This window comes from Tripterygium wilfordii, chromosome 7 (assembly GCF_013401445.1).
Source record: "Tripterygium wilfordii isolate XIE 37 chromosome 7, ASM1340144v1, whole genome shotgun sequence".
NCBI classification, from domain to species: domain Eukaryota; kingdom Viridiplantae; phylum Streptophyta; class Magnoliopsida; order Celastrales; family Celastraceae; genus Tripterygium; species Tripterygium wilfordii.
Window position 1 is genome coordinate 1,290,841 of NC_052238.1, and position 13,846 is coordinate 1,304,686.

At 39.1% G+C, this 13,846-nt stretch overlaps 2 protein-coding genes across 2 annotated transcripts; one reads left to right on the forward strand and one right to left on the reverse strand.

Annotated features, from left to right (window-relative positions):
• Positions 1-426: 426 nt before the first annotated feature.
• On the forward strand, positions 427-5,211 carry LOC120002210. Its single transcript, XM_038850874.1, has 2 exons — positions 427-803; positions 958-5,211. The coding sequence occupies exon 2, from the start codon at positions 1,055-1,057 to the stop codon at positions 5,105-5,107; it is 4,053 nt and encodes a 1,350-aa protein (XP_038706802.1). The 5' UTR covers positions 427-803; positions 958-1,054; the 3' UTR covers positions 5,108-5,211.
• A 1,506-nt stretch (positions 5,212-6,717) lies between these two features.
• LOC120001431 (kinesin-like protein KIN-5D) lies at positions 6,718-13,411 on the reverse strand. The gene is made up of 23 exons (XM_038849761.1): positions 13,205-13,411; positions 12,540-12,722; positions 12,287-12,416; positions 11,991-12,146; positions 11,430-11,906; positions 11,133-11,230; positions 10,877-11,033; positions 10,641-10,710; positions 10,450-10,526; positions 10,297-10,350; positions 10,146-10,226; positions 9,921-10,032; positions 9,436-9,522; positions 9,186-9,361; positions 8,933-9,094; positions 8,742-8,849; positions 8,504-8,662; positions 8,342-8,425; positions 8,031-8,236; positions 7,807-7,908; positions 7,604-7,713; positions 7,356-7,507; positions 6,718-7,186 (listed from the first exon to the last, which is right to left on the reverse strand). Exons 2-23 carry the CDS (start codon positions 12,710-12,712, stop codon positions 6,962-6,964), a joined length of 3,156 nt encoding a protein of 1,051 aa, XP_038705689.1. The 5' UTR covers positions 12,713-12,722; positions 13,205-13,411; the 3' UTR covers positions 6,718-6,961.
• Positions 13,412-13,846: the final 435 nt, after the last annotated feature.

A 13,846-nucleotide genomic window follows, 5' to 3' on the forward strand; every position in this document is an offset into this window, starting at 1 on the left:
TGTGTGTGTAATCTTTTTGACCACGGTTCGAATCTCCCTCCCCGTTTAAAAAAAAAAAAAATTACCCCTATAACTAAGTGAGATAATTTTGTGCTAATTGATTATATAATTAAAATCATTATTACTTGTGGAACACCTGTCATTTGTTATTATTGATATTATTGTATTTACTGAAATTAAGTTGAACCGCAAATGTAATTCTTAATTCTTGGTGATATATAAAAAAAAGAGAGTTCAGTTCATAGTACAAAGTACAAACTACTATTACTCCAGAAATTGGAAGTGGGGGGTTATGATCCAACGGCTAGAAGTGAACTTGTAAATTAATTCTGGCCCAGAAAACATGACTCGGAACGATTCCCAACTTCCTGACTCACTGAGTCACCTTCCGTCTCCTTCACAATCCTTCTTTTCCATTCTATCTCCCTCTCCCTCTCCCTCTCCCTCTCCGTGTCTGACTATCTCTACCCGCTGGACATACGTGACTAAGTCTTCTATTTCTTTCTCCCTGTGCCCTTTTCCGTCTTTTTCTTCTCTCAGACTCTTCTCTCATCAGACGGCCAACACAATTCCACGTCACCATCGTCTTCTTCACCACCCTCTGTCACCTTCTCCTCTCATTACACCCCCTCACTTTCTTTCCTTGTTATATACAATAACCGTCTCTCTCCTAGGGTTTCATTGATTCTACGAAATAACGCTTCCTCTCGCTCTCTCTCCCCGCCATGGATTTCTTCGCGGAACTCTAATCTTCGATGCGTCGTGCTTCAATTTGATTAGAATCTTTGGAGAAGTCGAGTGAGGTATTCTCCGTTAAACCGATAACTTTTTTTGTTTTTCATATCGTATTTTTCGTTTAAATTACACTTGATTTGGATTCTCTAAGACGTTGTATTGGTGATTTTTGGCATTGTTAATCGGTAATTTTTTGAAAATTTAAATTTTCGTTTCTGCTAGGGTTTTTTCATTCCTCGTATTTGGGACGGAAGTTACTAATTGGAGCCGTAGTTGTGATTGTCATTGTGTGGAGGGCGATTTAGTTTGCTTATGAGTCATGGCAATTGAGAAGAATAACTTCAAGGTTTCAAGGTTTGATTCGGAGTTCCCTCCTGGTAGTAGAGAGTCCGTTTCCAGTGATGAGGATGAACTTCAACGTCGAAGTCCTGCAATTGAATCAGACGACGACGATGATGAATTTGATGATGCTGATTCTGGGGCAGGGTCGGATGACTTTGATTTGTTAGAATTGGGTGAGACCGGGGCAGAATTTTGCCAAATTGGGAATTTGACTTGCAGTGTGCCGTTTGAACTGTATGATCTCTTTGGCCTGGAGGACATTTTGTCTGTTGATGTTTGGAATGAGTGCTTGAGTGAGCAGGAAAGATTTAGCCTTACCAAGTACTTACCTGACCTGGATCAGGAGACGTATATGTGTACCCTGAAGGATCTTTTTACGAGTGGCAATTTTCACTTTGGAAGTCCTGTCAAGAAGTTGTTTGATATGTTGAAGGGAGGACTGTGCGAGCCAAGGGTCGCCCTTTATAGGGAGGGCTTTAATTTCTTTCAGAAGCGGCAACACTACCATCTTTTGAGGAACCATCAGAATAACATGGTTAGTTACTTGTGTCAGATGAGGGATGCCTGGCTTACTTGCAAGGGGTATAGTATTGAGGAGAAGCTTCGCATTTTGAATATTATGAGGAGTCAAAAGAGTTTGATGTACGAGAAAAAGGAGTTTCTGGAGGCTGATTCTTCTGGAAAAGAGGAATCTGGTGCTGTGTTGTGGAGCAAGAGGGTTAAGGACAGGAGAGCTGGGCAGAAGTTGGGTTATCATCCTTCATATGAGGGTTCGAATCTGGAATTGCCCTTGCGAGGACAGCCACTGGCTCTTGAAGGCGCAAAACATGGAAAGCAGAATCCAAAAGGTACACTGAAGTTGGCTGGGTCAAAGACAACTTCAAGAAAGGAGCTCATGGACCACTATCCTCATATTATCCCTGGACTGGATATGAATTCTGGGCCATATGGCTCAGCAGCTACACTTCCTGGACAGAATAAAGCATTAGGCTATAATTCTGGGTCAGCCCTTCGGATGAGGGATCAGTTGGGGATTGATGATGATGCCGGAGACCAATTGGGTGGAATGAATGTCACACGAGATCGAAATGTTGCACATGGTAGTTTGATGGATATTTCAAAGCTTGTGAGAGCAGGAAAGAAGCGTGATATATTGAGAAGTGATGAATTAGCCACTGACAGCTTCATGGCTCTCCCTTTCTCTTCAAGGATTAATTCACATGCCCATGGTAGGAACAAGAACGCAGACCATCAGTCCGAGATGAAATTGTTCTTGGAAAAGCAACCCCATATGAGATATTCTTATGATCTTGCCAAAAAGGCAAAGTATCCTGAGAAAGTTCAGAGATTTGCTGTTGGTGATCAAATGAGGAATCTGAAAGGCCGAACTCCACATCTTGCCGAACCATTTTGGCATGACCAAAACCAAGGAGAAATGTTTTCTGCTGATTCCTCATTCAAACTGGATGATTGGAATGTTAAAAGCAAGAAATGGAAGACGGGAAGGGAGTCTCCTGATCTCAACTTTAAACCTTATTCTGAGTTCAGAGCAAAATCATCTCAGGAGAAGATGAGAAGGAACCTTGTACAGAATGGCGGCCCAGCATTGAGAGGTAACAGAATGTTTGTTGGTGAAGAGACAGAATCAGAGTCATCTGAGCAGTTGGATGACGTTGATGATGATGCTGCTGCTGATGATGATGATTTCATTAATCCTATGATGAGGAGCAGTTACCCATCTGTCTTCGATTCTAGAAAGGGTAAAATAACTAAAGCTAACTTGCAGGAGAATGCACAGTCTCTTGATGGAGCCATTCACTTCTCCAAAAAGAAGGGTGGCTTCAGCGGACTTGGACATATGTCGGGAGCAGAAAACTACTTGTCAAAAGCAAAACAGAAGGGTAAGATCCGTGATAGCAGCCCCAGGCATATTTCTGCTGCTAGAGTTCTGGAAGGCAACTTGCCTTCTACCTTGGATAAATCCACGGATGATGTTGGTGTGAAATACAGGCACAAAGTGGGCAAGAGTGGCCAGTTACGAGGGGATTTTGGTGCTGGTTTACACATGTCATCACTAAAGACCTTTCCTCCTGAGAGAAGATCGAAAAGGGAGTTCTTTCATGGTCCGGCTGTTGAGGAGGAGGATGATTCACTTGAAGAGTTATTGACAGATGATAGAAAAATGAAGCGACCGGGGAAGAAAGAGCATAGCATTCAAAGTCACACTGATGATCGATTAGCAAAATCTGAGGCCTCATTATTGGGGTGCAACTCAGTGACCAAAAAACGAAAAGCAAGGGGGGAAATGGCAGAAGTGGATGGAAGAGGCGAAGTTGGTAATATGCAGGCTAATCTTCATCCTCAATTTGATAACTCCACTTCGATGAAGAAAAAAGGAAAAAGGAAATCAGAGATTGAACTTGGCGCAACTGATATGACAACTTCTGAGGCCCCTGCTACAGAGATGGGAGTGGTGGAGGTTGAACTGGAAACCAAACCTCAGAAGAAACCTTATACTCCAATTACGCCCACAGTACATTCTGGCTTCTCGTTCTCCATTATACATCTTCTTTCGGCAATCCGCATGGCAATGATTACCCCACTTCCAGAAGATTTGTTAGAGATTGGAAAAATTAGGGATGAGCAGAACAGAAAACATGAAGGCAGTTCAAATGGGGTTCTTTCTCAAGAGAATATGGTTGTCGGTAAGTCAGACAATACTGGGCAATCAAATGCCCCTTCTCTTACTGTTCATGAGATTGAAAACCGTGTGAGATCAAACCCAGGAGATCCTTGTATTCTTGAAACGCAAGAGCCTCTTCAGGATTTAGTTAGAGGAGTTCTGAAGATATTTTCATCCAAAACAGCACCTTTAGGAGCAAAGGGTTGGAGGGCACTTGTAGCCTATGAGAAATCTACAAAAAATTGGTCTTGGATTTGTGCAGTTTCGCATAGTTCTTCCGATCATGACTCTGTGGAAGAGGTAACCTCTCCTGAAGCTTGGGGTCTTCCTCACAAAATGCTTGTAAAGTTGGTCGATGCATTTGCTAATTGGCTCAAAAGCGGTCAAGAGACCCTTCAACAAATTGGGAGTCTGCCCGCACCTCCATTATCATTAATGCAGTGTAAGCTGGATGAGCAAGAAAGGTTTAGGGACGTAAGAGCTCAGAAGAGTCAAAACACAATCAGCCCAAGTTCTGAAGAAGTGAGGGCTTATTTCCGTAAAGAGGAATTTCTAAGGTACTCAATTCCTGACAGGGCTTTCTCTTACACTGCTGCTGATGGTAAGAAGTCTATTGTTGCTCCCTTGAGAAGATGTGGTGGTAAGCCAACTTCAAAAGCCCGAGATCATTTTATGCTGAAGCGAGATCGGCCACCACATGTTACCATTCTTTGTCTTGTGAGGGATGCGGCTGCCAGATTGCCCGGAAGTATTGGTACCAGGGCAGATGTTTGTACCTTGATAAGAGATTCTCAGTATATTGTTGAAGATGTTTCTGACACACAAGTGAATCAAGTTGTCAGTGGGGCCTTGGATCGTTTGCATTATGAACGCGATCCTTGTGTGCAATATGATTCCGAAAGGAAATTATGGGTTTATTTGCACAGAGAAAGAGAAGAAGAAGATTTCGAAGATGATGGCACATCATCCACAAAGAAATGGAAGAGACAGAAAAGGGATCCTGCTGACCAACAGGATCAGACAACAGTAACAGTGGCTTATCATGATCCTGGCGATCAATCAGGATTCGACTTGCATCTCAATGTTGACCCGGGCATCGATGATGATAAAGGAGTTGATGCTTATAATGATGCGAGACAAATTGTAGAGGACAATGTTGATACTGGTCAAGGGTCTCAGTGTGGTAACCTGGATCAAGGTCAGCCAATGATCTGGGAGGGAACAAACTTAAATCCAACTCGAGAGAACAAATCACTATGTCAAGAAAATTCTGCAAATGAAGATTTAGATGATGAAACATTTGGAAGAGAAAGGTCAGTTGGACTTTTAAGTGCCAGCTTATTGTGAAGATTCAGGCTAGTTCTCCATTTTATACTTTCTGCTTTTACATGTGGTTATTCCTTTTCTGCTTATTTTAAGAAAATTATAATATTTCGAGTTTTTACGTGTCATTGTTTTTCAACTTTTTTTTCCCCCCTTTTGTTAAAGGCTATATTTTCAATGAAACAAATACACGATGAAGACAGAAAAGACTGTAAGAGGATTTTGGAATTTTAAAGACAGTACTCAATTTTGCAACCTCCTTGGACTCGAGCATTTCCACTCGCTTACTCGCCTTGTTGCCCATGCCTCTGTTCTTTATTGTTTTGTTTATTTCTGAATATGATGCTCCCGACCTGACCCGAATTCCTTCCCGTTATCAGTACTCACTGTCTTAGACTATAAGATAGTGGCTATGCAAAGCATTGCTTAAATTTAGAGTGTGTTTGGATTGAGGGATTTGGAAGGAAGGGAAATAGAGTTTCCTTCCAATTTCTTTGTTTGGATAGTTTATTTAAAATTAATGGGAGGGATTTGGGAGGAAGATTTAATTAAAATTTTGTTAAAATTATTTCTCTCCAAAATGGAGTATTTAGAGGGAATGAATTACTAATTAAGTCATTTATAAGTTAAATATCTATTTTACCTTTATACATAATATTTTAACATAAAAATAAGGATAAATTAATAAATTAAATAAATTTTCTTTTCTTCTTTTTTTTATCTATCCAAACATGGGAGAGGGAAAAATAGTCCCCCTTCCCCTCCCTTCCCTTCCCTTCCCTCCCCTTCCCTCCAAATCCCTCAATCCAAACACACTCTCAGTGAAATGAAGGGAAGAGAAGGGAAATGAAGTTTCATTCCAATTCCCTTGTTTGGACTTTGGATAGTTTATAAAAAATTGAGGGGAGGGATTTGAGAGGAAGATTTCATTAAATTCTTCCTTCCATTTCTCTTCCCCCAAATCCCTTAATCCAAACATACTCATAGGGTCTTCTAATGCCATATCCTGACAGGTTTCAAGCCAGCCAAGCCAATCTTGTTTAGGTACATTGTCAAATCACGATATATTCTCTTCCATTCTAAGAGCATCCACAGTGATGCACCAAATATCCAGCACTTCAAAATCATTCTCTCTCTTCTCATCTATCCTACGTGGCACAATTTAATTGGATGAGTGAATCCCACAATATACATTATTCATCAACACTCCATACATTCCAACACTTCATACTCACTTTCTCTATTTTCTCTCTCTTCCTTTTTATCATCTCTCTCTTCTTTTTCATATCTCTCTCTTCTTTTAATCTTCTCTTTCTTCCTTTTTATCATCTCTCTCTTCCTTTTCATCACCTCTCTCTTCACTATTCATCACCTCTCTGTTCACTATTCATCAACTATATACATACTCCAACTCTCAAGTATCCTTTTTCCACAACTAAATTTTCAAGTGTAATTTTTCACCCATTGTGTGTATGTAGCACTATATTTATCAAAAAAGTAACATTTCAAGTATTTGAAATACACTCCATTATACCCATTGTGAACATCTAGCACTTAACTTATCAAGAAAGTATCATCTCAAGTACTTCAAATTCTTCCCATTGTGGATGCTCTAATGAGGAAGAAAATCACCATACATTGCAACATCAAAATCATAGAACTTAAAAAGTTACAGATGTCTCGGCATATCAGCCCCCAAGTCGGGGGAGAGAGGGCAAAAGAAACAAAATCTATTGTATTTTCGTGCATCAAGATGGAACTCTTGAACAAGCAAAATCAACAATAGTAGGCGAGAGAATTAATACTTGACTCGTACATTCTGTACACAATTTTTTTTAATCGCCAGTACACTTATCTGTCCGTTTTGATCCACTCACCTCAATTAATAGCAGTGAGAGGAACTCTGGAATCCCTCAAGGACTGAGCGGCCTCATATGCACCAACAATATGCTTTGCATCGCCGTTTGAAAGCTTTGCAGATTTTGCATCCCAAAACGATTTCAACAGCTCCTCAAAAGCAGGAGTTCTGAGTTCCTCAATTGATGAGATGCTTGGTAAATTGAATGATCTTTTTCGTGGTGTGGAACAAGACTGCTGGTCCACCTGCGGAGATTGCAGATGAAAGAACATTGAGAATAGCTATAAAACTATATTCATCTTTCAAAACGTCAGACAAACATTGGAAGAGATGACAGACAACGTTGCTTAAACCACACAAATATGTAGGATATATATAAACTAAAACATGATGGAAAAAAATTGATGTTCTTACCATGTACTCATCTTGAAGACATTTTCCAGCATTTTCTGTAATTTCTACGATCTTGTGATAATGGCCACTCTTCAATTCCCTCAAATCTTCACAACAAGGTCCAACCATGGCATCAAGATTCCCACATGCATCACGGTCAAGTTGCAATGAATCTGCAAGTTATTCAATTTACAGTTAGCAATGATTTGATAATATTCTTTTCCACCAACGTAAATTCAAATCCATATAAGTACAAAACCGGTACTTACAGTCAATGGATGTAAGGACATTTTTGTTCGCATGATCTACATCTTCAAGAGCTGTTGAGACTGCAGAAGAAAACTGTGCACGCAGTCCCTGGTTCTTTTCCATCCCTCCACTAGTTGAGAATATAAAAGAAATCAGAGATCTTGAACTAACAAATAAATCATCTGTGATTGTCAACAGAAAATGCCACAAAGAACTAATATACCTAAAAATGGAATCCACAGAAGAAACATATCTTTTTTCTACAGTCAACAAGGATTCTTGAGCATCCCTCCATTGTTGCAGACCCATTTTCGCCTTCTTCAAGCTGCACAGTTTTTTCCCATTAAGGCAAAGTTCAGGGATAGACAGGAAATGCATCAATTAGCTATTTGGAAGGGGAAAAATATAGCAAAAGAATATGATGATCTGGAAGACAGAAGCTTATACCAATTTTGAAGAACCTCCTCCATGTCTCTCTTTCTACTTTCCACACCAGAAGTATCCTCAAGATAGTGGTTTTCTGTCTTTTCCATGTGAACTGTCCATTCATCTTTGACAGAAGAAGTGGATTGCTGCATGGTTGACATTTCTTCTTGCAGTTTATTACTTCTGCTGGTTGCACTCTCCCGGAGATCATGCACTGCCATTTGGACCTGAGGAGCACAGAGAAAATAATTACGTTATGAATCTTTAGTATCAGAAACCAAAAACAGATCAAGGTCAAAATTACACCAGAATAAACATTTCAGAACAATCACCAGTTGTTTCTTCCTTCCATTTGAACTTGCAAGCAGCTCTGCCACTTTATCTAACAGTTGCCTTTCCTCATTAGCAGCACACTCCTACAGGAAAAAGAAATACTTATTTAATATAAAAAATTCAAAATAATCCATACATCTTGAATGGTTGATTAAAATCACCTCAAACTTCTTTTCTAGTTCAGACAATTTCTGGTTATTGACAATCTGTGAATCTTCCACAATTTGGGATAGGTTGGACACATGCATTTCTAGAGTTTTGAAGAAGTTCACAGTAATTTTAGAAACAGATCGTGCAGTTTCCACCGCTCTGGAATGTGCCTGTAGAATCTCAATTGGAAATAATAAAAATGGTGATGATAATAATGGCATAAAACAACTAAAATAATGAACAACAAACCTCACGCTGTTGTTGTGCATATGTATTAAGCTTTCTCTCCTGCTTGTATAGACTACTTTGAAGATCATTAAGTAGTGCATCAGCTTCTGAAGCAATTCCTTTAAAGAGCTGAAGGATACACAAAATAAATGTCAGGCACACTTACATGAAGCAAGGATATCTAAGATATGGTTGTAGAGTAACAATCTTACATTCTCGAGGGCTTGCGAATGCTTGGCTACTTCAGAGTTCAAGTCGCCAAAAGTAGCTTGGGAATTTTCATCAAGCTTACTAGTCATGACATCCAAAGCTTTGATACCAGAACCATACATGGTTTTCAACTTTCCTATCTTTCCTTGAAGTTCTTCAGTGGCCTTTTAAAGGACAGGAAAAAATCGTATTTATCTTGCAGACTGACGAGTGACAATTAAATCTAGCAATGTCTATAAACCTCTTGTACCCCACCTCTGCTTTGGTTGATACAAAGGATTGCATATCTTCTTCCATAGCTTTCAGTTGCTGCTCTTGTTGAATCACAGAAGCTGCCACAGTCTTATGCAAGATTTCAAGCTGCTGTGTTAATTGTGATTGGAATCTCTGCACAAGTACTTTGTTTTCTTCTTCAATTTTATCCCTTCTCTCTGAAAACCACATTAAGAAATTCCATTAGTTTCTAATCAAAGTGGAATGCAGTTCAACGTTTGCAAGGACATACCAATTTTGGCAAATAAACTAGAAACATCTGATGTTGCATTTTCTAGCTCTGCTCGAAGCTCAAATGCACGTTCCATGAGCACCTTCTCTGTGAAAATTAACAATGGAGGCATTGTTAGAAAGTACAAAAATGTTATGCTTAAGTTAGGTCTGTTCAGGGTTTGGCTTGATTAAGTTGGCAGAAACTTAAACTAAGAAAACAAGACCAGTTTGAGAGAGCTAAACCAAAAACTTAGAGTGAGCCAAATATAGAAATATATCTTCCAAATGTTCTTTGGTCAGTGTACCTAAGGAATTTTAAAGCAAGGAGGCACATACTTCTAACCCTATGAATGTTGAGAAAAGAAAGAGACCAAACGAAGGTAAAACATAATGAAAAAACAAAAGAACATCAAAAGTGACTTTCCTGCACTCATCTCAAACAGGAAAATATAAGCAGATTAGTTACTAAAACCAGTAGCCAGAAGTAAGCAGCTCTTAACTCACCGGATTTAAGGAGATTAGAAATCAGAAATTCCTTCTCTTTAATTGTTGTGTTAGCCTGTCTATGCTTTTCTTCGAGATCAAATAATGAATTTTCAGTTCCCTCGAGCTTTTTCTGATGTTCATGAAGAAGATAGAAACATAAATACTTGCACAAAATGAGAGAATATATCTTTTACTTAATGCGGGAAGAGTTGTATTTGTTGACCGTGACAGCGTATAATATACCTCAGTCTTCTCAAGTTTCTCAGTTCGTTCTGCTGTCAAAAGTAGCTGGGAATTGTAGAGCTCCTGAATCTCCAACAGTTTCTGTGAACAAGGCAAACTAGTTAATTAGATATTTCCACATGCCAACTTGGAAGGAACTCTGCCTGAATACCTTGTCCTTGGATTCTGATTCAAGTTCCATGCGTTCTATTTTTTCAGACATTGCCTGCGGCAAAGACAATGATATAAGAAAAATGATATCATCTTAATTCCTTCAGAAAACCCAGGTTTAACTCCATCATCTACTAATTGACAAGAATTGAACCTTTTTCTCAGCTTCTTCAGCAAGATAACGATCTCGTGGTATGTAAATCCCATTCTTCTCCCTCGCAGCATATACCTCTGATAGAACAACAACAAACATAGTTTTGTCATACGAGTTCTTTTGAGACCCAACTGACTAAGGATCATGAAACATGTGGTTCTTTGCATATACTTCAGTAAGCTGTGAATTACCTTGCTTCAGCCGGTCAATTTCAGAATACAAATCCTTCATCATTGCAGACTTCATCATCTTCTGATTGACCTAAAATAGTAATTAACTTCATTTTTTACTTCAAGGTGCAAGGAAAATTTTTGTTGTTCTACAGGATATATTCATGATAAGAGATAAGAAAAGGTTTCTCAAAAGAATATCCAATGACCCAAAAGAAAAGTGTGCATGTTATAACAGCAGCAGTTAAAACATTTACCTCTGGTTTGTTTTTGATGTTCTTGGCACGGTTAGCATAATCAAGAGTGCTTAATGTTTCTTCCAAACAGTGGATGGAGGGCGATACAGTGGCAATTATGCATGTTTTTGTTTTCCCTCCCAATGAGTCCCTCAATAACCTTGTTAGTTTGCTATCCCTGGAAATGCCAAGGCAACTTTTTTTAATCAATTGAACTTTCAGGGTTTGGAAACAACAGAGGGAAACACTGAAAATTTACTACCAGTCATTCTCATACCTATATGGAACATGGCCGGAGTGCTCAACGAGAGCATTAATGACACGACCGAGTGTCAGCAAGCTTTTGTTGATCTCCCCAGCTTCCCTTGCTCTGCCCTGCAGGATCCATTACTTTTCTATAAAAACAATGAGCAAATCTTCCTAATGCCTCAACTAGCAGACATGGTAATCTGATTAATTGAAAATCCAAAAGAAATACAAGGGTAAGATTCCAATCAACCACTGCAGACATATGATGTTTCCTTTTTGTTATATAATGTACAAGAGTAGAGTCAATTGCAGTCTTATGGCATACCTCTCGGGCACCAGAACGTGAAATATTCTCAGAACCAGCAAGGTCAACAAGATTTAGCTTTCCACACTTAATCATCTCTTCCCCCTCCGGAGTAAACTCCTTATTGTGGATTGTGATAGAAAATATTGAGTGAGAACGGCTGCTTTGTTTGTTAAGAAGAGTCTCTGCTGTTCGCCTTTTTGCTGAACCTCTCTCTAATATTTTATAAATTTCATTTGCAGTACAAACTATCTCTTCTTCCAAGCCTCTAACAAAAACACCCCCTTTTCCATCTTCCATGAGAGCTATAGGTTTCTTTGATTTGTCATCAATGAACTTTGAAACTTCTTCTGGAGCCAAGAGATCAGTTATCTCCTCATTGTAAAGCTCCAAAAAAGATACTTTCATGCTATACTCAGCATTCTGAGCTTCTAATATATCAAAAATTTGTTTAACAGCTCTTGGGATAACACCAGCATCGCTTGGAAATTCTCCATTCTACAAATTTAACAAAAACCAACAGTAAAGAACGGTAGCTGAAAGCATAATATAAATGAATTTAACATATCTAAACGAAGTTACCTTTTTTCTAGCCCCTCCTTCCATTGTGTACGTCTTCCCTGTTCCTGTTTGACCATATGCAAAGATGGTGCAATTGTAGCCCTCCAGTACTTCATTGACAATTGGAGACACAGCATGATCATACAAGTCCTTTTGTTGGGATGCTGGTCCAAATACCTAAACAAATAAAATTATGAACACCCCTATGATGCTCAAATCACTCTATAACCATCAACACAACAACATCCACTAGCCCTCTGAAGTCTCATCTCAGGTATAACCACATTGCATGAAAGGAATTAGATAAGTATCCAAACCTTATCAAATAGAAAGGTTCTATCAATCTGCTTATTTGCAATGTTCTGAACAGCATTAACCTCTCTTCTACTATCATTACATGTGATCACCACAGGTGTATGCACCCTTGCCTCATCCTCACTCAATGGCCTGCATAATAAAAGAAAAAAAATAAAACCAATCACCAATTCAATACCCGAAACAACCCCGATTTGAATGCCCATAATAACACATGATAATGAGAACAATTGAGAATTGAGAATTCCCACTTACCTGCAACGCACAATAACCTGCACATTAACGCCCTTGTCTCTGTCATGCTTGCTGCTTGAATTTGAGTCTCCCAATCGCAGATCTCGCACTGATTTGTCACTGGAGCGTGGAGTATGCGATGGCGATAGTGAGACCAAGCCTCCTCTTCTCTGCTGTATCTGTGAAGAATCCATGTATCTAGCTCTGCAAAAAGGCCTAAAATACAACCCACTGAGTCAACTCATATCAGCCAAATCAAATATTAATAATAATACTACTATTAGTGTTAGTGAAGATCTGAATCAGCTTCAAGTCCAAATTATTAACGAGAATCAAGAAAAACGAAAGCAAAGCAAATATTGAGACGTAGATGTAAATTTTTGGATTTGAACAAATTAATAGTAACAAAAAAAAAAAAAAGATTTCTTGGAGCTACATTGTCATTCAAACTTCAATTGTCGATCCTTTTCGAGACGGAGTGCCTCAATCATCAATTCATTGAGTCAATCTCAAACAAAACTCGCCGAAGAGCAACAATCTTACCCGTTAATAATCAATCAATTCAGAAAGAATAAGCAATAGAAAATTAGGTGACAATTGCAATTGCAAACATTGGATTTATCACTCAAATAGAATCCACATATTCGTAAACATATACTACGAATCAGATTTGAACAATAAATTACCGATCGAAGCTCAGAATCTACCAATCGAAACGACAGGCCGGCCGTGTAATAGAGAGATTGTTTGAAGCAATGGAGACAACTGTAGACTGAGAAGGCTGCTGTACTTGTTCTAGAGAGAGAGACTGAGAGTGAAATCTCGATATTAATTTACTAATTATAGGAGACAGAGAGAGAGAGAGAGAGCTTTGGAGACGGAGATGTGTGAGGGAAGGAAAGATGATGGAGAGAGAATGTACGTGTGACTGAGTTCAAACAGAGGAGCGGAGGAGAGTTTTATACCGTTACGGCCACGTTTGAATTTGTGAGGTAGAATTGACGGTGGGGCTTGACGGTCTGATCTATCCGTTTATCGCAACATATGATAATATGACCGTTATAAATGGACAAAAGGCCTTCTAATTTGAGTATTTTCTACCTAAGAAAAAATATATTTTTAAGCAAATAAAAATATTTGAAAGGCGATTGGGTTTTCGTAAATGCCCCTTACTTTCCCCTGTATTACCTAGTTTTTCTGGGCCATAGGCCCATTATCGGCTTTCCCATTAGGCCATTATAGAGGAAAGACTGGCCTGCACGACCACCAGGTGATGCTGGGCCCACAATATATCGCTTAATTACTCTCTTTTTCTTAATTAAATAACA